The 22,669-nt window shown below is 33.7% G+C and overlaps 1 protein-coding gene across 2 annotated transcripts in view; it reads left to right on the forward strand.

The window, feature by feature from the left end:
- Positions 1-22,214: 22,214 nt before the first annotated feature.
- Positions 22,215-22,669, forward strand: part of LOC134851611 (uncharacterized) — a 36,089-nt gene continuing 35,634 nt past the window's right edge. For both annotated transcript variants that reach the window (XM_063867766.1, XM_063867767.1), the window contains exon 1: positions 22,215-22,577. In XM_063867766.1, coding sequence (XP_063723836.1) covers positions 22,427-22,577 — 151 coding nt within the window. In that variant the 5' untranslated portion in view covers positions 22,215-22,426. The remainder of the gene's footprint in view (positions 22,578-22,669) is intronic.

Below are 22,669 nucleotides of genomic sequence, written 5' to 3' on the forward strand. Positions count from 1 at the left end.
GTATCAAAATCCGTTTAATTATGGTTAAGCTTACGTAGATGTAAAGAACGTCACATTGTTTTGAGAGCAGTAGAAAATCATTCTAACCAATTGATATACTCACTCTCCAACTCAGCTTACTAAACAATAATATACACGATTGATTACTTCGAGGATTAGGATAACCTCACAAAAAAAGTAATGACTAACAGTTTTGGGAATGAAAACTCACACTCGGTTTTTACATTCATCAGTCTAACACTTAAATAAGGAGATTACCTTAAAACAATTAAACATTAATCTCCATAATTGTTTAATAAAAGATATAGGACAAGATTTCGCTATTACGCCACAAAAACAAAAAGAAAACATTATCAGATCAAAAGGCAAGCAAAATAAAAAGCTATTTTTTCTCACCAAAAAGAAATGATAAAAAAAATTCTAGAACAAAAAACGCTATTACACGACAAAGAACAAAGCAGTTGATAACCATTAATTTTTTTCCGAAACCGAAGGTACAACGGCATCATACATAAAAGGCAAACGAAGAAAAAAATATATATCCCATTTAGTAAGACTATAGAACTGGGATCAACCACTAAGACACATTTAAATATACAAATTAACCAATACCACACGAAAATTGATTCAATACGACAAAAGTTTTGACGATGACTCTATCCTGCCATTTGTCATCAACCCATTAAGTGACCCGTCAAAAGTAATTTATTCGATTTTGCCACAACTTGATAGTAAATTTGTTTCAAAAGAGAAACAGTCCATGCAGACAAGAACTGAAATTAAGAAGACAAGTGCTTGATGACTACCTACCCGGTCTAAGCAATATGATTTCCCACTATGGCAATTTCCACAATTAAAATTTCATTACCAAATCCAATTGATCAAAAACCACGCCAAATCAATACAGCTGACAACGAATTAGATTTCTCGAAAAGTTTAGGTAAAATAGTTTTAAATAATCCGACATTAAAACTCACAAGGAGCAAACTCAATCTTCATAAATGATGTTTTCTCAAGCATTTACAGTTAGATTTAAATATAGGAGACAAATGCCACATTTTTTCCAACTCCCCCAAAATATCATCTCGACACCCAATACTAAGTACAAAAGACTTTTCTCTTCACGATTGTTAGACTCAATCTGTGAAACACTCACTGACATCGAAATTTCACCAAAAATAAATAATTCAAGTTGATCTACCAAAAACACTAGCATGGTTCATTATAGATTAATCTCTACATAGATAAAACTTAATTTTACAGTGACGAAGATACAATTCTAGCAGATGAAACATATTACATATGCTAACCAGAATGGTACCACGATTCAATTTACAATATACCAAAAGATATCTTCAGTGCAGCAATTGAATCTGATCCAGGTCATATAGATTACTTAAAATTAGGTCCATTAACAACAGACACCACACATTTAAATTACAACACAAAGTTTTGTTTTCTGATAGGATATTTCATAACAGTCTACTGTCAATTTTCATAAGACTTAGAATAGGTTAAAAGGAATTACGAAGATTTTCGAACGCCATCATCTTTCGTGAATGAAAAATTGTTGAAACAATACCCACAACAACAAAACAAAACTTTTCGCCTATCCATTTTAAAATAACGACATCACACAACAAAAAAATTCCGTTTCTACAAACCTTACAATCAACAGTTAAACCAATAGTTGTTACTAATTATTCTCAAACGGATTACCAAACATATAGATCAAAAACTAATGATCATCCGACAAAAAACAAAAGTATTTAATTGGAAATAGTTTTTCAAATCACAGTCACAACCTCTGTACAAATTTTAAACTTACCAATCCGATATTACGACCACTAGTTACAACATACTCCCAATCTCATGAACATAATTATATTTGGCAAACATATGAAAAACCAATATTCCAATGTGTAAACAGATCGCACACTACTATCCATTTTTTCAACAAAATAATTATAACACTACTAAGAGACAATTCAAAAGAAAATAACATTCAATGTAAGCTAAACACCCAAAATATCAATAGAACGACAAAATCAACAAGATGATACATTTCAACCAGATTTTTTTTTGAACCTTACATAAATTCATCAAGACCACAAAAAACACAAGAAAAACATTCTAAAAGACAAAAGTATTTGCACAACCAGATCATAAAATACATACACAATGCCAAATTAATGCTCAAGGCTATCAATCCGATTCAATGAGATAGGAAATTCCACTACTCTATAATTCACAACAACACGAAAATATCAAAAATCAACTCACAAAGTTTACACAAAAACCACATACAGCAGAATCACCTCAAATGACATGAACCCATACCTCATGGCTGGATCACACAAAGTTAAAATTCAAGAGACTACAATAAAGAATTGGCAGAAAAACTCTAACTATATTTCTAACCAAATTTCTAACTATATACGAAAAAGAACCCGAAGTTTAAACGAAGACCATTATTTAAAAAAGGTGTAAATATTGTCGCAAATACGTACACAGCATTGCTGAATGCAGGCAAAAATAACAAGATAAATTATATCGGTCAAAAAAACTTTCTTTTCAAAATCTTATCCTATCTACAACCAACAATGTAAATATAGAAAACTAATAACTGGACTTGTATGTGGATTTTCACCCAACTTTACCAATAAAATAATAATCGAAACATCGAAACACACAACAATTACATACGTGTGACCTTGATTTCAGACCATTGACCAAATCACAAAATCTTTAGATTAACAATTTTGTCCATAAAAAATGCAAGAAAAATACAAATACAGACATGATCGGATTACATATATATAACCATTCTCCATAAAAAAATCACACTTCCTCTAGGACTAATAGGACATTGCGAAATCGAAGCATCATTATATTCCACTCAAGAAAAAGCATACAATGTAAAAAAATTCTAAAAGTTTCAGTATTTTGTCAATCTACAATACTAAACGAAGAGTTATCCTTTAACAATATCACAAACGAACCAAAACTAAACTCGAATTAATTTCAAGAAACCCTTTACTTCGATTATAATTTCTACAATTGAACAGCAACATAGAATTATACAATTGAACAGCAACATTTTCCGAAAATGTTTAACTTCCAACACTCTCAAATAAATCACAGTGAGTTTGTAATATAAAAATATAATACCCCAATCTTCAAGCAATCTCAAAATTTGATGTCAATAAATCATTCTCACCATTACCTCTTTCACTCAAACCCGACGCAATTTTCAAACCGTGGCGCGTAAGTAAGATTCCAATACACATACATGACAAAGTAACCAGACTTCCAGATATTCTTGAACAATACAATATTTTTTGCTAGTTAACAAAGAACAAAAAACAAAAACAAAAACATATATAAACCCAGTCATTATTCTCGCAAAAAGTGGTATCTTTTAAGATAGTCATAGTTGCAAAATGTTTTTCGCTCTTTAATTGATGAACCAAAATGCAATTATAACAAGTAATGCTCACAAAAACAAACGGACAATAATATACATTAGCAGATATGAATAGCGCATATAACCAAAAGCCACTAGACAAATAATCACGCCGCCTAACGCAATTCTCAATTGGAAACCAACAGTATGAGATTATTAGATTATCCTATGGCATCTCAACATGACCAGCAGTTTTTTCTACACTAATCAGTAAAGTCTCAAGACCGCTAATCCTAAGTAATAATGGAATTCCAGACAAATCACAAGCAACACAAGAATAGTTCGAAAATTTAAATAAACACCAAAAATTTTTGTTAAATGAAAAAACGAAAGCAGCTCCAGACAAATCACATTTAATTCTTACCCGTGTAAAGTTTTAACCGACATAATGTTGAAGGAAAAACAATTACACCATAAAATTAAGAATAGATGCAATTTTCAAACTTCAACTACCATCTAATGAAAAGAAAATACGAGACTACCTGGGAATAATACATTTCTTAAACAAATATGTTTAAAAATGCAGCCTTTTCTTAGACCATTTGACAAATTAAAACGTCAACAAACCAAATATGATTGAGCCCTAGAACATCAAAAACGTTTCGACGAAATTAAAACACTTCTCAGCGAACAAGTGTCAAACACTGTCCCAGATCGAAACTAACCCTTTTATGCAATTTGCGATGCATCCAATATTGGATCTGGTCCAGCACATTTACTGACTCATCACTAACCCTGAAGACTAAGAAAGTTAAAAGGTTTAAAAATAATAACACAAAAAGACAATTTCTGGAACTTAGTAATTTTTTATATATTTTTTTGCAGACTCTGTACATCAAACACAACTTGAACAACACCAAGTTCATATACAACTAGATGAAAACTTTCCTTATCACGGTGCACACTGACGCGACATCCACGATGAAAACTGGAAGCCTAAATTAAAATAAACGACCCATTGAATTGCAAAGCTAACACAAAAAACTCAGGATATCAAGAGATAATGTTCTTTGATTGGAATTTTAAATTTGAAAAATTTCAATTAGTACGTGGTTTAAGTGATGACATAGTATTATATTAAGGAGTCCGCTTACCTTGCACAAATGATCAAGATTATTGAGACCTTACCACTCATTCCTAGGCAACCATTATTTGGTTTCCTGAAGACACATATACCACTTTTCAAGTTGCGAGAATGACAAATTTTTAAAAGTTTTTTATAGAATTTATATGATTTGATCATTTACACTCTTATGGAAAACGATTAGATGAAAAATCATTTGGCAACATACAAGGAATAGAAAACAGCTTAACACGATTTCGAAAGTATCCTGAAACAGAGTTAGCTTGTAATTACTGAAAACCAGTTTTTCGCACTCAACACTCAGAAATACTTTTCAAATCAGAAAAAGAATTCGATTTGAAAACAGTAAAATTTGCAATCTCCATATCGCATCCCAATCAAAAAGGAAAGAATTAAATATCCTATATGTCAGTCATATTGTACTAAAAACAATGGAAACATTGGAGGAAAACACCAGTTGAAACATCGTGACAGTACACGACTACAACAGCTATCACTAAAAAAATACATACTTCAGCGCTATCCATTATAAGACTCCTCTTGGTGGGAAACTTGGCTACACTATCAGATGAATTTTTCAACAAATGTCACTTTCTGAAACTAAAACACTACATCACTTATGTGAGCTGGAATGAACACAATTATTACAAACTTTAGCAGTTGCCGTTTTTAAAATACCCTGTTCAGGATACCTGATCTCAGGTAGTAGCTCAAATTCAATTGACTACGAAAGAAACAACCTTTGGTGTTATACATGTCCTAAAAACGTCTCACCACTGTATGTCTTCCAAGACAAAAGATGCTACCGAAGAACACCAAAAGTTAAGTTTAATTTGTAGATACACTGTCATGACAAATAAGTTTTAGGGTACGACGAAATTAATCCAAACGATGATGGATTATATCTTCTCACGCCATATTCTACCTTATTGCAACCTTTGAAGAAGTTTTCACCTGAAAGCATTCGCGCTATAGCTCGAAACCCTAAAATAGATTTACAATGCATAGGCATATACTCTAAATTAGATATACAACATCACATACAACAATTTCAAGAACTCCTTAAAAAAACGGAAAACATCAAACAACAGTCTGTACATAAAAATTTTTGAAAACTCGCTGAAACAGCCGTTTTTTCCGATATCTCGGCTGCGTAACAATATCACGCTGGACATTTTTTTAAAAAATCAAAGACTTTTTGTATCTCAACTGAGAACAAAACCGCCTACAAGACCTTCTCTTCAGCTCTTCCCAATGACAATTTATAGATAAAAAATTTCAAAAACTCGCTTAAGCAGCCGTTTTCTCCGATATCAATAAACAAGATTACGGTGGATTTTTTGTTTAAATCAAAGACTATTTTTGTCTCAAGTGAGAAAAAAAACCGCCAACAAGACCTCTTCATGCATAAATAATGAACTCCTAGCATTTCTAGGATTGCCCTATTATATTCTTAAGAGATTGACTATATTATACGCAAAGTTAATTTTGATAGAGTTGTTTTTCGCTTATTAGGGAATATATAACAAATGCGAAATTCACACACAAGTTGACAAATAAGCAAGCTTAGCAAAAACCTTTTTCGCAGGAGTTTTTGGAACTTTTTTGACATCAATTATTAAAACTCTCTTAGATGCTCAAGATAGCTCATATACGAAAAAACTATGATAAAAACCAAACACAGTTGATACTACACAATAAAAAAAGCTACTAAATCCACAGCACGATTACTTTTACACAATTTATCAAATCACAATCATTCACAAATAAGAACACAAAGTTGTTGGTCACATTATCTCTAGTGCATACAACATATATAGCATACAACAGGACAACGAAATGCAATGAAGTCGCTTTTCACACAGAGCATATCAGCCAAAAAACACTGACGAAACATCTGAAGAAATAATAGACCAATCACATAACATAGAGATTCGTTCCCAAAACAAACATATTCTTAGCCTACGATGAGCCAACAGATTGGACCACTGAATCATTCTTTCTCTTATCCCTCCAGTCTCCACTGACAATACTCTCTCATATCCATCTCAGACATCCAATTCTTACCAATTTTAATCCCTAACTTTTCTACTTTTTCATCTAACTCACCTCATATGCACTCTGATGATTCAAAACAAACTATTTTTGAAATTAACTTCACTCTAACCAAGCTTGCCATTGACACAACCGACGATTTTTTTTCCGAACCAAGCCCTACTTATTTCTCACAACCGCTTTTTGTCCTGATAACTTCACCTACTTCTATAGAACTCTCCACGTTCAGCTCTTTACACACCTCGACGCTGCCCCAGTTTTCCATGTTTCCAGTCATGTCCCCGATACTCGCAGCCCCATGGTTGATGACCAACTTGAGCATGATCTCGATGGTTCTATACACAACCAACAACAAATCCACAACACTAGCCATCAACTCACCATCCATCAATCAACCCATTCCGCCTCGACTTCAAAATCATCCTCATCATCCACGCCCCCACTCGCGCGCAACGCGTCCTCATGAAACGAAAGTAACCCGCTAACCCGCCAAGATAATTACTTAACCGCCCATGAGCATCACGTGTTATTCAGAGTAACCATCCTCGTGATACTAACACGCCCAAATTGTAGTCGAAAACCTTCCAATCTTCCCCCAATATAATTGCGACACTCCAGAATCTCAGTCCCAGCGTAACACCTATGTCGACGTCTTTTTACTCCTCCCCACTCTCCCCTGGATGTCATTTTATAGTTTACTAACACTCTAAAAACTCCACAAACAAGAAAAACCGATGCCGATGAACTTTGTGATACTATCATTCACGAAACCAACACTTCACTACACCTAAGTCAATTTACTAACTTAGGAATCTCAAAGACACTTAACGGTTTCACGCACGCAAATCATATCAGAAATCTTATCAACCAGAAATCACCGTAAATACTTTAGCTTCTCCGTTTTATCTGCACAAAGTAAGTTTACAAATACAATAGATACCAAAAAAGACAAAAAGCTTTATAACTTTCTTCAACCCACTATCAGGGCTATAGTGTACATGTATCTTCTAACGCTCTTTTTATGATTTCCTTTTACCTCCTAGTACACGCTGAACCAGCAATTCACAACAATTGCTCTACCCGAACAGGACCACAAGATCTCCTCATGAATCTTATGATTGCGAAGACAATCAACAAAAAACACTACAAAAACACGCAATAAAACATGTTGCACAATGTGAATCAGAATCACAAACAGTCGAACCAACTAATATGATTGCAGCACTTTATTCAAAATCCCCCGCTTCGGCTCTTACAGGTTATAATTTCACAGGTAAATTTTCTGAAAAAAAGTACGGTACATTGTTCTCAAATCTCAAATGGCCAAATGGAAAGAAAAATAAACTCGATGATAAATCTTAATATCAAAACGATATTGAGAAATGATTACATTTTAACCCTGAGGACTGTAAAAACAAGTTAAAACTTTTAAAAGTAATAACACAAAAAACTAATACTCGAAAAATTTTCATATTTGCCTGACTCCGTTCATCAAGCAGAACTTGAACAACACCAAGGCCATAAATAACTAAGTGAAAACTTTCCTCATCACGGTCCACACGGACGCTTAATTGCGAAATCCACAATAAAAACTGAAAAGGGCGAGTCGGATTAAACGACCCATATGATACTACACAAGACGGTAAAACTACTACATCCACAGCATCATCAATTACTGATGAAACATCAGAAAATAAGACCAATCACATGCCACAAAAAATTCGTTCACAAAAGAGCCGTAGTTTTAGTTCCAGATTGCCACCAGATTGGACCACTATATCGTTCTCTCTCTTATCCTACCAGGCTCTACTGACATAAATCTGTTATATTCATGACAGACCTCCAACTCTTACCCGTTTTAAGTCCTTGTATTCGAAATGGTAATCTAACTCACCGCATATGTACTTTGATGATTCCACACAAACTGTTTTGACACTAAATCTACTTCAAATAACCCTGCCTATGATACATCAGCCGAATTTTTAGATTCCGAAACAAGCGCTACTAGTTTCTCACAACCACATTTTGTCCTGATAACTACCCTACTCCTGTAGAACTCTCCACGTCCAGATCTTTACCCACCAACGCAACCCTCATTCTTCCACTCTTTCCTCTCATGACCCCGATACTCCCAGCCCCATTGCTGATGACCAACTTGAGCATGATCTCGATGTTTTTATACACAACTAGCAACAAATCCACAACACTAGCCATCAACTTCTTATCCATCAAATAACCCACTCCGCTTCAACATCAAAATCATCTTCATCATCCATCCCCCACCCGCGCACAACGCATCCTCATGAAAATAAAGTACTCCACTAACCTGCAAATATATTTACTCAACCGCCCATGATCATCACGACGTCTTACTCGAAATAACCATCCTCGTCAAGCTAACACACCACAATTATAGTCGCGGACCTTGCAATGATGTTGTGACAATTCAAAATCCCAGTCCTAGCGTAACACCTATGTCGACGGTTTTCACTCCTCCCCACACTCTCCTGGATGTTCTTTTTTAATTTATCAACCCTCGCAAAAACTCTAGTAAAAAGAAACACTGATGACGATGAACCTTGCGATACTTTTTATTATCATTGGAATCTCACCAACACTTAACTGTTTTATCGCACGCAGTTTTTATCAGTTTTCTATCACAGTCATCCAATATATTACACATCATATTGCACCAAACCTGCAATAAGTTCCCAATTAACTGAAAAGGTGTTATTTGAAACTGATTACAAACTTGATTTACAGGCTACTAACAACAAATTTGATCGGTTTATCGACCATGACCTTCGAAACAAGGTTCAGCTATTTTATCACTTTCAACTAATTTTTAACTTACTCATTACTAAGGAGCGTGATATTAACTGCTCGTACGAAGCCATGCTAAAATCCAATCCTACTCGCAATCACCACACATATTAACGACTCATCCAACGTCATTTTTTCATTCCGGAAACCCCTATCAGGGCCAAATGTTTTTTAATTCGAAATGTATCACACCCTATTTTCCTAACTTCAAGTATTGTAAGAAATCAACTTTTACGGATTTCTCTGAAATTATGATGCCGTCCGCCAAATGTAAATTTTTCGTCACCTAATTTACCTCTTGAAGACTAGCAGTAGATAAGATGAAACAAAAAATAACCATTGATTTATGTGAGGATCAAACAGTCTTTATCATTCAAAGAGCTGATCTGAGTCATATTTTTGGTTATGATTTGGAGCAAAACTAGTCAGGGGGGTTGAATGAGTGGAAAAGGACTACATTATCTTCAGTATTCTTACGACATTTTAAGAATACATTCGCTCATGATATATAGTGAAATTATAGAAAAAAAAACATTTTTGACAAAACAAAATGATGATAAATCAAAGTAGTGGTTTTTGGTACAAATTTTTTTTTTGAAATATTTCTTTGGAGATTTTTCGTAAAGTCCCAGTTTTGGAAACAATTAGGTCAACTTACACACAAGAAGCTAACCCCTGTACTTCTCTAGATGAAAACATTTTCGCGGTTGAGTTTGAAAGAGATCATAATCTCTACTTGGAACTTTTTTGCAACATCTAAATCAGCTCCAAGTAATGATAGAGGACTTAATCATGGTTGCTCGATTGGACAAAACTTATTACTTCGCTGGTTGGAAGAAAACGTTTAAGCTTCTCCTTCTTCAAAAAAAATGTACCAGCGCATGGTTTAAAAGAATTTTCAAAAAACTGATCATTTTTGTGGCTTTTACGCTAATTTTCGTGATGCTAATTTTTTTATTTTTATCAGTAAATTTTTGTAAGAACGCAGTATGTTACTTCTTAAATGAAAGTATATGTATGCAAGGAAATTATATTTGATACGACGGTTTATACTGTAATTGTAATTTTGTAACTGTTACTTTGTGTTTGTAATTGAACTTTTCTTTCCGGGAATAAGTAGGCAATTTTGGAGAAAGGCTTTTTTATTGGAAGCAAAAAATCTATAAAAACTTTTAAAAAAGTAAATTGAATGCAATTATTTATAATAACAATTGTAAAAAGGAAATTTTCCAGATAATTTTTGTTTGCTTCAACAGTAATCTTGTTCAAAGTTTATTTTGAGAGAGATGTATGCACTACAAATTTTCAAGTTCCACAGATTAAATTTTTTTTGAAAATCTTTGTCAGAGTAAACTTCTAAAGAGACTTGGTGTGAAATGATAATTCTGAAAAAAAATGCAATTTTGCAGTAATTGGAGATGATGATTTGGGAATTGCATTTGGAAAAATTGAAAAAATCAACTGGTAACCAATTTTTAGTTTTAAAACTGGACGATTGATTTTCAAAACTTTTCTGTTGTTGCAAAAACTTAACTCATCTGGTAGAATAATCGTTTCTAACGCTTAAGAAAACTTAATTAATGCATGATTAAAAACGAGTAACAAAAAGCACCTAAATAGTTCATTTTCGAATTTTCCTAGAATTATACTGAGCCAGTTAGATCATATACATCTTATTAGATCATCGAGACACAAAAGAATCCATTGTACACTTTGTCTGTGCACTAAAGCGAAAAAATACCGGTTTTCCAGATACTTACTTAAACTCAAAGTCCACCTACACTTATTATCAACAAGAATGTCAAAGCAAAAGACGGAAGAACCTGGATCCGTTTCAAAATTTGAAAATGTAAGAGTAAACATATTGTATTCGAGGGCTAGAGCTGCGTATGGGTCTGTGCAAAACTTGAGCAAAGCGAGCGGTTCATCAAAACGGGAAGTAGAACAATTCCTACAAACCAAAAAATCGTATCCGATATCACGAATTATCCATCCTTTACGAATATATATTTTGAAAATTTAGTTTAAATCGCTTTTCATAGCATTAAAATTAAACTATAGGACAATACAGGCTTTAAAAAAAGTCTTCTGCGTACATAAGGACTACTTGAATTGTTCTCCTATTCCGCAAGATTTCGGATAATTATTTTCCATTTATACTCCATACAAAATGGCTGCTCAAAGCTCAGCTTCTTTTCCCATTTTCTGTGGACATGCAAGACAGAGTGGAAGAAATTTTGGTGCTCTTGCACAAATTCATTGGAGAACTGCAACCCCTTTATTAAAAAATTATAGTCCCAACTGCGAAAAGATTTGGAGCTTCTTTTTTGAAATTGCAGCACCAGAGATTGAAGAAATTGTTATTGGACAAAAAGAACTCAAAGTATTTACAAAAGTTGTTTGAATAAAAACAGTTCGGAAACAATTGGAAGGTGGCAAAAATCCAAGTGTCGAGTTAGTAAAACCATTTATTGAAAAAGTAGATTGAAAACCAGTCGGTCTCGCAAAGACATTTTTGACAAAAAAATGAGTATAAATCAAAGTAGTGATTTTCGGTACGAAGCTTTTTTTTCTTCGGAGATTTTTGATAAAGTCCCTGTTTTGAAAACAATTATGTCATCGTACACACAAGAAGCACTCTTCGGTACTTCTCTAGATGAAAGCAGTTTTGCTTTGAGTTTGAAACAGATCACAATCTCTACTTGGATATGCGTGATACCCAACTGAGTTAAAAACTTCAATGATTCTATTAAGGAATATTGTTTGATGCTTTCAAAAAAAAATTTGAACATAAAGCAATATCAGAGGATCACTAATACAAGGAATCAGAGCCTTACATAACCTATGTAAACAATCTACTATATTCTCTATTCTCCAATAAGGAAATTTTTTTTCAACAATACAATGGTTTACAATGCCAATGGACAGGGATATTGTTTTCACTGAATAGGAGGCTTGCCATTGTTTTGCTTAGTTGTGGAAAATTGCTGCTACCAAACACCAAAGTTCAAATTAAACTAAATCGAGCTAGACCCAATAATCCAAATGTTAGTCCGATAATCTTTTTTGACTGTTCGCTGTTTACTAGAAGAGTTTCATTAGCTGAACTTAATCATCAATACTTGCAATGGAAACTGGTTAGCGAACCTATTCAATACAATTGCATTGAAACTGTAGCGAGAACATTTATCATTCTTCAAAACCAGTTCATTCAGGAAAATGTTTTCATATATGCTTCAAAAAGAAAAATAGCTGTTGCAACGAATACAAATTCAGCTGTCGCGAGATCTTTTCATAAAACTCTTTTCAATTACCATCAATTTCATTTGAGAGATCTTAATTTTGTTCGGAATGGAAGAGCAATTTTTGCATTAGAACTTCCCCTTGTCTCCCTTATGTTACAACAATGAAAGCAAGGTAGTTTAACGAAAATTATCCAGCTCTTCCTCTGGATTTTTTTCAAAGTCACTTTTTTTTTCTTCACCAGAGGATGCAGCTGAACAGTCACATTATCCAGAATTTAGTGTTGAAATCTTGAGAATAGAAATGTTTTTCCAATTTCTCTTGGAGTGAGTAACGAAACTGATAGTATTGGGAGAAATATTCAAAAATAAAAATTCGGAACAGCTGCTAAAATTGTTTATTTTTTCGAGTTTTTTGTTCCTATAAAAATATTGTAATTTTTTTGAGACTTTCCATTGTTGTTTCCATTGTTGTTGTTTCCATTGTACAACCTATTTCGTTTTTTTTTTCAGACCAAAATCTCCAGAACAAATAGACAATGAATGTTGCCTAATTAAAAACCCAAGAATATTCTACAACATAGACTGGAAAAGAGTGTTCAATATCCTTCATCCAGTACATAAGAAATGTTTATGGGACTTTGTTGAGTCAACACCTGAAAAAGCATAAGTCATCAATCTTAATTTTTGATCTCAAAAGACATTTTCAATTTATCATTTTTTATATTTTAAATGTAAATCAACAAACAATTGCAAAGATGGATAATTTTTCACTCTTGCAAAAAATCGAAGTAAATCCTGAGCTCAGGTTCAAGTATATTGGGTCTTGTCCCTCTGATAAAAATCCTCAACCAACCAAAAGATCTTTTGCATGATCTAAATCAGCTTCAAGAAATGATAGAGGAGAACATTGAATCATGGTTGCTCGATTGGACAAAACTTATCACTTTCTTGATTCTTCTGGGAGAAAGCGTTTAAAATTCTTCTTTTCCAAGAAAAATTAGCAGCGCATGATTTAAAGGAATTTTCAAAAAACGGATAATTTGTGTGGTTTTACAAAATTTATTCGGCGTTTCTTATTTTTAAATTCTTACAGATGAACTTGAACAACTTCATGATGCTAATTTTTTGTATTTTATCAGTAATTACTCGTAAGAACGAGATATGTTACTTCCTAAAGAAAAATATATGTATGCAAAAAATTATTTTTGATGCGGGGATTTTTACTGTAACTGAAATTTTGTAACTGTAACTTTGTAGTTGTAATTGAACTTTTCTTTATTTATTTTCTTATTAAAAAAGGAAACTTACGATTTGTAGATGTCCAGTTGAAAAAATCCGGCAATAAGTAGGAAATTTTGGAGAGAGATTTTTTTTTATACTGGGATCAAAAAATTCAAAAAAAAGTTTAAAAAAAATAAATTGAAGGCGATTAAATATAACAACATTTGTGAATAGGAAGTTTATCCAGATAATTTTTGTTTGCTTCAACACTAATCTTCTTAAAAGTTTTTTTTGGGAGATGTATACACTACAGAATTTGAAGATCCACAGATTAAATCTTTTTAAAATCTTTGTCAGAGTGAACTACTAAAGACATTTGGTGTAAAATGACAATTAAAAAAAAGAAAGCTGCGATTTTGCAGTAAATGGAGATGATGATTTAAGAATTGCAGTTGGGAAAAAGGAAAAAAAATATTTGGTAATCAATTTTCAGTTTCAAAATTGAGCAATTGAATTTCATAATTTTTCTTTTATTTGCCAAAACACACCCCATCTGGTAGAATAAACGTTTCTAACGCTTGAAAAAACAAAAGTAATTTTTCAAGAAAAATTGTTTATGGTGATCGGCGTCCCTGCTCAAATGGGGGGGGGGGGGGAAGCATCTGGTGTTGCAATTTTGACTTCACTACCTATAAATTTTTGTTTACGTTCACTACCTCGCTTTAATAACAAACAAAAAAATTGATTACATACTTCAGTTTAGAATCATTAGCTTTGCTGTATCGGCAAAATTGGGCGCCAAAAGTTTTTTCTCAAAATTTACCATCTTACCATCTAAAACTCTGAAACATATAACTAATCTTAATATATTGGAAAATCTATGATCACGTTAAAGTACCAATTAGGTAACGCGCGCCGCAAACTTTGCGAAAAATTGAAAAATTGGACATTTCAACGCAAACTCCAAAAAATTACCGTTTTTTTTACCATTCTCTTAACATCATTCAAACCATGAAAACTTACCAATTCTAATTCCTATCTTCATACATTAGGAAATGTTTTAAGCCCCGGACGATTTGGCTCTAACATATACTACTGGCGACTATGTAAGACATTCATTAAGATTTGCCAAAATGCGTAAACACAAAACATTCTTTTTACCAAGATCGAAAGCAGTCTTTATGGACGCCAGCTTTAATAGACCATCCTCAAAATCAAAAAAAGGGAAAACGAAACGCAGCGGCTTAGGCAAAAAAAATTCGAATTTGAAAAAAGCAAAAGAAATTGCAGATGGCCAGGTTCTTCAAACATAATAGAGGTTTGCAGTCATTTCATATTCAGGTGGTTGTATTACTGAAACTTCAGTTTTACAGCAATGGGAATTAAAATATATCATATGTACGAAAACGAGAACTAAAACAGTGAAACTTTGTCGAAAAAACTTTTTAATGTGAAATTATAACAAACTAATTTTGCGAGGTTAATTAGCACTATCGGATTCCAATTGTTGGGAGCCATATGTAGCCTTTCAACATTTCTGGTACCATTTTCTGTTAACCCCATGCAAAATAATAATTAAGTGCTGCATGCAGCCTTTGAAATTCTTACTATTCGCTCATACAATTACCAGTTCGTTGATATAGAATCGACTACACGCAGGTAATTATAATCTTATTAAAATTACTACCGGAACCAATGCTTTAAAAATTAGACTGCCTTGGTTTAATTCTAATTTGTTTTTTGTTTCTTGTCAAAATTGAAACAAACTGTTACAGTATTCTATTTTTTTCTAATTTTTTTTTAATTAATCCCAACAAAAAGTGTAACATTTTCATCGTGGTGGTTTCGCGTGGAAAACGAAAGTTACTATCACTAATTTTGAGTTGGACAGAAAAATTTACCATACTTAGTTTTTGTATGACAAGAATTTTCCACATATTCAACTTCTGTAATAAACATAAGGTACAACTGTGTAATGAAGTTTAACAACAGAGTTTGAACCCGTTTTGATCTGAAAATTCTCTGTTAAACTACATAAAATCTCAATCAGTACAAGAAGAAGCCAGCAAGATCTCACTGCTACTTCGACCTATGAGAACAGTGCAATCAGAATCTAAACTATCAACTCTCAAAATATTTGCAATGTGGATTGGATGATGATGAGTACTACCAAAATCAAGACATTGAGTAACAATTCGATCAGATCTTCCATGACTACAATGACAGAAATGGCTCAATGCAGAAAACTTTTGAGGAAAAAAATTGACAAAAATGAAGAAGAACGAAAATTAGATTTGTAGCGAGTTGGTTTCAACTCTAAGTATAATGTGTTTTCCATATATTTAACTTAATCATTTTTCACAGCTTATAAACATAATTTGATACCAGTCTGCTTGCAATTATCGAACAAGTGCCTATCTTAGAAAGGTGTGAGTTGTAGTATAGCTGATACTAAACTGACATAAAAGACTATTGTTGTAAGTTTAGTATAGCTGATACTAAACTGACATAAAAGACTATTGTTGTAATTGTTTACCTAGGATTAGAGCGGACTTATCTGCTTTTTAATTTTGTCAACCCTTTAAATACTAATCCGATTAGAAGGATTCTTTTAATATTGGATTTCTTTTAAGGTATCAAACATTTTTTCATGGACCATTTTGTCGGGTATCAAAAAGAAACTGTATCGCTATAAAGGCTGATCAGTTAAAACATCCTGCCTTGAAAAGCAGACAACAACGCGATAAGCACCCGGTTTGTTTGCAGCATAACAAAAAAACAAAAAAATCGAACATCTGCAAATCAAATACTAAATGATTAAAAGCTTTTTTGTTTGTAAAAACTGTTGAAACGAGACAACTGAAAGTTTTCTTAACAACGGAATATGAAACAGCTATCCAATGAAATGAAACCTATCAATATTAGAATTAGACAAAGGTACTTCGAAGCATTCTTGCAACAAAATTGACCGGTCTAAAATCTCCATCTTTTTTTATTCCCACTCTCGTTTTCACTTGGTCAGTAGAGTTACCTTTTTTTTGGAATTTTTTTTTTTTTTTTTGATATATTAAAATTTATGAAGATAAGATCTTAGAACTTTTAAAAGTTCCCGCAAATTAAAAGCAGCAACACGGATCTAGAAGAACCGATGACACAAAACTCTGAGCGACAATAGGTGGACACAATCAATCAGAAATCTAGACGCGGACTACAGGCAAATGAGGTGATACTTCAAATGTAAATTCTAGGTATCGACCCAATCTCTATTGGTACTAATGACAGTTGTTCATTCATGTTTCACATCATTTTTAATTAACAATCCATAATATAAATTCATACTCACTTTAAACTATTGTTTCTAATATAAATTTTGACAACAAGTTTGACAATTTTAGGTGAGATTTATAGCAATATGTTGAATTACTAAGCAGACAAGAGAGGCTATACGAAGGCATTTGTCTTCTTAGTAAAAGAAGTATCTTATGAAAAAACTTTTGTCGTTTTTGACCCCTCTCAACTTCAAAAAAATAGTATTTTTTGCAATTTAAAGACGTTTTCAGAACGAATCATTCGAACAATCTCGGAAAAAACTGCAGTCGTAAAATAGTACCAGGGCAAGCACAATAGTCCTATTTGGACGATCAAGATGACGATTGGTAATCCCCTATCTAATTCCTGTTTGTTGATGCAGGAGTTGCCTGATGTATTGAAGCAAACCAGTGGCTGAAGTTTGAGGGCTAGCAGAAATGGCTAGTAGCAGAGTGACCACTTTTTCAAATGAAAATCAAACTACCTTGGATGACGGAATTGGTGGTTATGCTTCAGTCTAAGAATCATTGCACATTGCTTTAAGCAGTTGATAAAAATATTTGTGTTCAGTTCGTTAATTATGTTTCTGTTGTTCTGTACTTCACAATTTCTTCAAATTTGTTTTTCATCAATTGATAGTTTTTAATCACCCACGAAAAAAAAACTTATCGGAAAAATGCAAATAAAAAAAAGTTTTGACCGTTCTTACAACCAAAATCTTTCCCAGAAATGGTCGGACAAAAGTTCGTGTATTGCTTAGGTTTCTGAAAGCGTTACAATAGCATGACAACAAATCTAATTATAGAGCAATGCTTTTTGAGAATTGAGTATGTTTTACTTTCAAACAATAATAGAAAACTTCCAACTTTGTGCTTGTTATTGGATTGGACTAATTTTGTTGTTTTAGCTTTATTTGGAGCCCAAGATTAACTCTTGTGTTTTCATAAAACTTACAGAACAGTGTTGTCATCATCTTGTCGCCAATCAGGGTTCCAACTCAACCATAAAACTTTGACAAAATCGATGGCTTTATAAGTGGCTTTTGTGAAAGACTTTGAGAAGCCGTCAAAGAAACGAAACTAAAAAAATTTGTTTTGTAGCGACCGGGGGTCAAAAAATTTGTTTGTAGAATTGTTTGAGTGACACATTGTTAAAAGTTCTTTGGATTCCTTGGATGTCTGGATTCTTCGGATGTAAAAAGCCACAAATAAATGGTACCATAGTCTCAGGGAGATATTGAACCTAGAAAAACTCGAGCACGTATGACCAGGGGCGGATCTAGGATTTTCTCGAGGGCGGCGGATTTTCAGAAAATTTTGACGACTTTTTTTTAGGTCGACCAATTGATTTTTCGAGCTCTCCCAAAGCACGGTTTTGTCCTTATTTTGGTCAAATTTTTTGCGCCGAAAAATTGCGTTTTTTCGGCGGACTCTCCCCCCTCAAAATTAGTATATATTGGCGGCGAAGGCACCTTTAGAAAAATTTTAGGGTCGGTCGGGCAAAAATAGATTTCTTAAACAGTACCAAAGGGGGGACCCTTTGGGTCGGCAGGGGGTCGAATCCCTAAAGGGGGGCGTCCGCCCCCCCCCCCCCCTAAATCCGCCCCTGAGTATGACTCAACTTTGTAATTTTAAAGGGATGAGGTTAAGACCAGCATAAGTCTGTTATTACTTCCTGTCGAGGAAGTTTTGTTTCTTGACATTACTCAGCTTGGCTTGAAGAAACCGTTCAGAGAGCCTTTGAAGGGTTTAAAGTCGTTCAAGAACCGAAACCTCCTTTACTTTATCGAACTGAGCATTTAAAACTATTCCGATTGAAAAGGCAAAGTATACGAGTAAAAATCAGCAAATAACTATAATGAGCTCGATGATTGACCCCCAACTCCTCCCCCCTCAATTCTGGTTGACAAATTTTTCCAACGACCCTCCCCCTTTGGTACAATTTCACGAGATCCATTTTGGCTGACTAATTTGAAAATTTTTCTCGAGGCGCCTTCGGCCTAATTTTTTTGAAATTTGATTGCGGTGCAAAAAATGTTTGCTAAACAAGATCCTTATAGTATTTTTGGAGAGCTCAGAAAATCAAATTGGTCAACCTAAAAAAAGCTAGACAAAAATTTCGGTTTTTTTAAAACCGCCCCGCCCATCTTAGAAAAGCGTCTGGGCACTCCATTGCAAGCAACAATTGGTCAGCACTCTGGTCAGCGTATGCAATCTTGTTCGGATAGTTCTCCTAAACTGTAAGATCTTGTCAAATCTTAAAGCACTCCCCAAAGCTGTTCGTTTGATTCACGATCTTGTTACTAAATATACTTTTTTGCCTTCTGCACCCAACGAAAAGCACAATATAGATCTTTCTTATTTTGTCCACCTCGCATCTTTTCATACTACCGAACTTTCTTTTCTCTTCTGTAATTCTCTTGTTTCGGCGATCTCGCAAAATTGCATTGCATGTTTTTTTCTGATCACTCTTGTTTTCTTCGTATGTTCCTTTTCTAAAACTAGAGGTCCTTCCGGTTTTGGAATAATGATTGCTTCCATCAACGCTTTTTTCAAACTGTCAATTTGGAGATTTTCTTTCGCTATAAGTGCCAAACGAAATAGTTCCATTCAGTTGTTTTCTTGGGTAGACGGTTCTACAGTGTGATTCAGTCAAAAAAGCAGGGAGCCCCCGCATATTTGAATTAAAAGGGTGCACCATTATAATGAGTATTGTAATGCCACTGGTATACCTTATTTAAAAAGATTGAAAAATTAAAGACTGCCTACCCATTAAAACAACTGAATCCACCAATTTCATTTGGCAATTATTGCAAAGAAAAACTCCACCTTGACAGTTTGAAAAAACTATTGGTGGCGAAAACCAGTTTTCTAAAAAAAACAAACGAAAGCAAGACTGGTCAAATAAAAACATTAGTACAAACTTACGAAATCGCAGAAAAAAAAACTTAATGGAGAGAAAAAAAAATCGGTGGCTTGAGAAGATACGAGGCGGAAAAAAAAGAGTAAAATTACGGTACGAAAATAATGTTTGAACAAAAACACCCTCGGTTGAAAGTATTGTCAGTATATTTTAAAGATTTTTTTTCGATCTCCTGGAATCCGACTTTTTAAAATCATCAAAAACTAATTTTGGGCATTACAAAATCCTAATTTGCAAACAAAAAGATCGTGAATCATATGAACCTTTTTGGGGAGCGCTTCTGGATTTGGCAAGATCTTGCGATTTAAAAGAATTGTTCGAAAAACAAACTATCTTTTTTTTTCAACTAGAAAAATGCCACAATTATATCGAACAGACACACTAATAATAGATATCTAATTAAGATGTGATAGTCAATTTAAACTAACTAAAATTACTATTCATATCAGTTGATTTGAAATTACGATTCATATCAGTTGATTTGAAAAAATCAGTTATGTCTATCTTGTCCAGAATTTTTTCTGTACTCTAAGTGTCACAAACTTTTCAAAAAGATGTTTTTGCATTGGGATCCGACAAGCATTTGGGTTGATGAGCGTTTTCGAATGTCACTTAAACAATATCCTATCTGGCATGAATGATTACAAGGAATTTTATATAGCCGGACAACTAACTTAAACTCTGTTGTTCTTTCTGGTTGGATATTTACAAATGTACGAAAGGAATTTTAAAAATCAATCAGTCGATAACAGGCGCGAGCTTATTATAACTTTTTATCTTGGGATTTCAGGATTTCAGAAAGGCTGAAGAACATTTTGGTCGACCTACCCAGCGGTCCTTCATAGTTTCTGAAACTCTGAAATCTCAAGGCTAGAGTTTTAATTTTGCGTCTGCTGTCACCTGATTGATTGAAAACCAGCTTTCTCAAAACGCTACAAAGACGCTTTTCGTCTCAACCGCCTCAGCCAAATGTAAATAACAGCTTTTGGATGCTATTTGGAAGGTTATGACCAATATAGCGTTTTTCAGCGTTCCTGATTCAAAAATAAGTGAGATTTGGTATCCACCACTTTTCGTTCCCTTTTGCCTCCCCCTAACACTTTTTAAACCAAAGTTAGTTCTTGTTTGATTCATATCCTCTCCGTTAATTGAGTTTTCATTTGGCAAGCAACTTAACAGGCACCTGTGTCTTTCTCACTACTCAATATTCGCCCAACCAATCAGCTAACTCAAAAAACAAGCTTGGGCACTTGTTCACTGAGCGCTTTCCCGTTTTGGGATTGAGACAGTGCACTGCTTCCCAAAAACATAACTGAAATTGTTCGGTTGTGTTTGCCGCTTGGCTGAAATTGAATTCAAAACCAAGCCCTCGTTCTCTATTTTTTTTTTATATCACAGAATTCTCACTTGTTCGCATACTATGAAGACGCTGACTTGATGACATAAATTAGCTTAATTTAATTTGGTTCTAAATTATCTCAATAATTGTTTGAGTGGTTTTTTATTAATTAATGTGCAGGGAGGCGGAGCAATAAGTAGAATGGTCCAAGAGCAGAAAGGTTCTAAGTGCAGAATAACGGGAAAATATTGATTTTTATTAGCCAATCTATTAAAACAACCACTAAAATTGTCAATACTACAAATAAAATGAACAGTTCATACTTAAGTTGGGTAATTTCATCGAGTTTATTTTTTAAAAAGTTTAAAAAATTTGATTAACGTTTCCAATTAATGTGTAATATAATCTTTTCAGTGGTAATATTGAGGATTCTAAAACTTGTTTCACCCAGAAGCTCATATATTTTTTGTTCTTCTGCTCTTAGACCCATTCTGCTCTTAGACCATTATGCTCATTAACCGGCCACCTTTGTGCAGATACCATTGCTTTGAGCCGAATTAATTTTTCTTTATTTATAACTTGACTGATGTAAGCTGATGGTGTTATAACGTTATTTAAACCGAATGTTTGTATTCTTTTATTGTTAAACAAATGACCATAATTGAATAAGCATAATCATTTTTGACGAGTATTCGACTTCATTCACTCATTTGCAAACAAGTTTTTTTTTGGTTTTTGATCCGTATATGGTATATGCATATCCGTATATGGTATAACTAAACGGCGGCTGCCGAACTTGTCCTCCATTAGTGCGGCCAGTAACAATTTAAATGGCCTAACATCATTCGAACCATGTGTTTGTGTGCCAGAGTGACAGATAAAAATAGTTGTTACGTTACACCAGCCAGTCGTAACTTTTAGCCTCATTCTTCACGAACCAGTTGTTTAATTTTAAACCCCAAATGATCACTTCTACTATGCTTTTGGCATTTGCTTTCTTGTTCAGCTGTTTCCTTGCTTCAATTTATGGAGACTCAAACAACCAGTTAGAAGCATGTGAAAAGAACCGGAATCACTTTGGATATCTTTACACCTCTGGAAGTTACTATCCAGGTTACAATTCAAATCCTCTGAAAACACTTCCTAATTCAGATAAATTCTTAACAAGAATCTTAGTTAAGTGTTCATAACAAAAAAGGTGATAA

This window comes from Symsagittifera roscoffensis, chromosome 7 (assembly GCF_963678635.1).
Source record: "Symsagittifera roscoffensis chromosome 7, txSymRosc1.1, whole genome shotgun sequence".
Taxonomy (NCBI): domain Eukaryota; kingdom Metazoa; phylum Xenacoelomorpha; order Acoela; family Convolutidae; genus Symsagittifera; species Symsagittifera roscoffensis.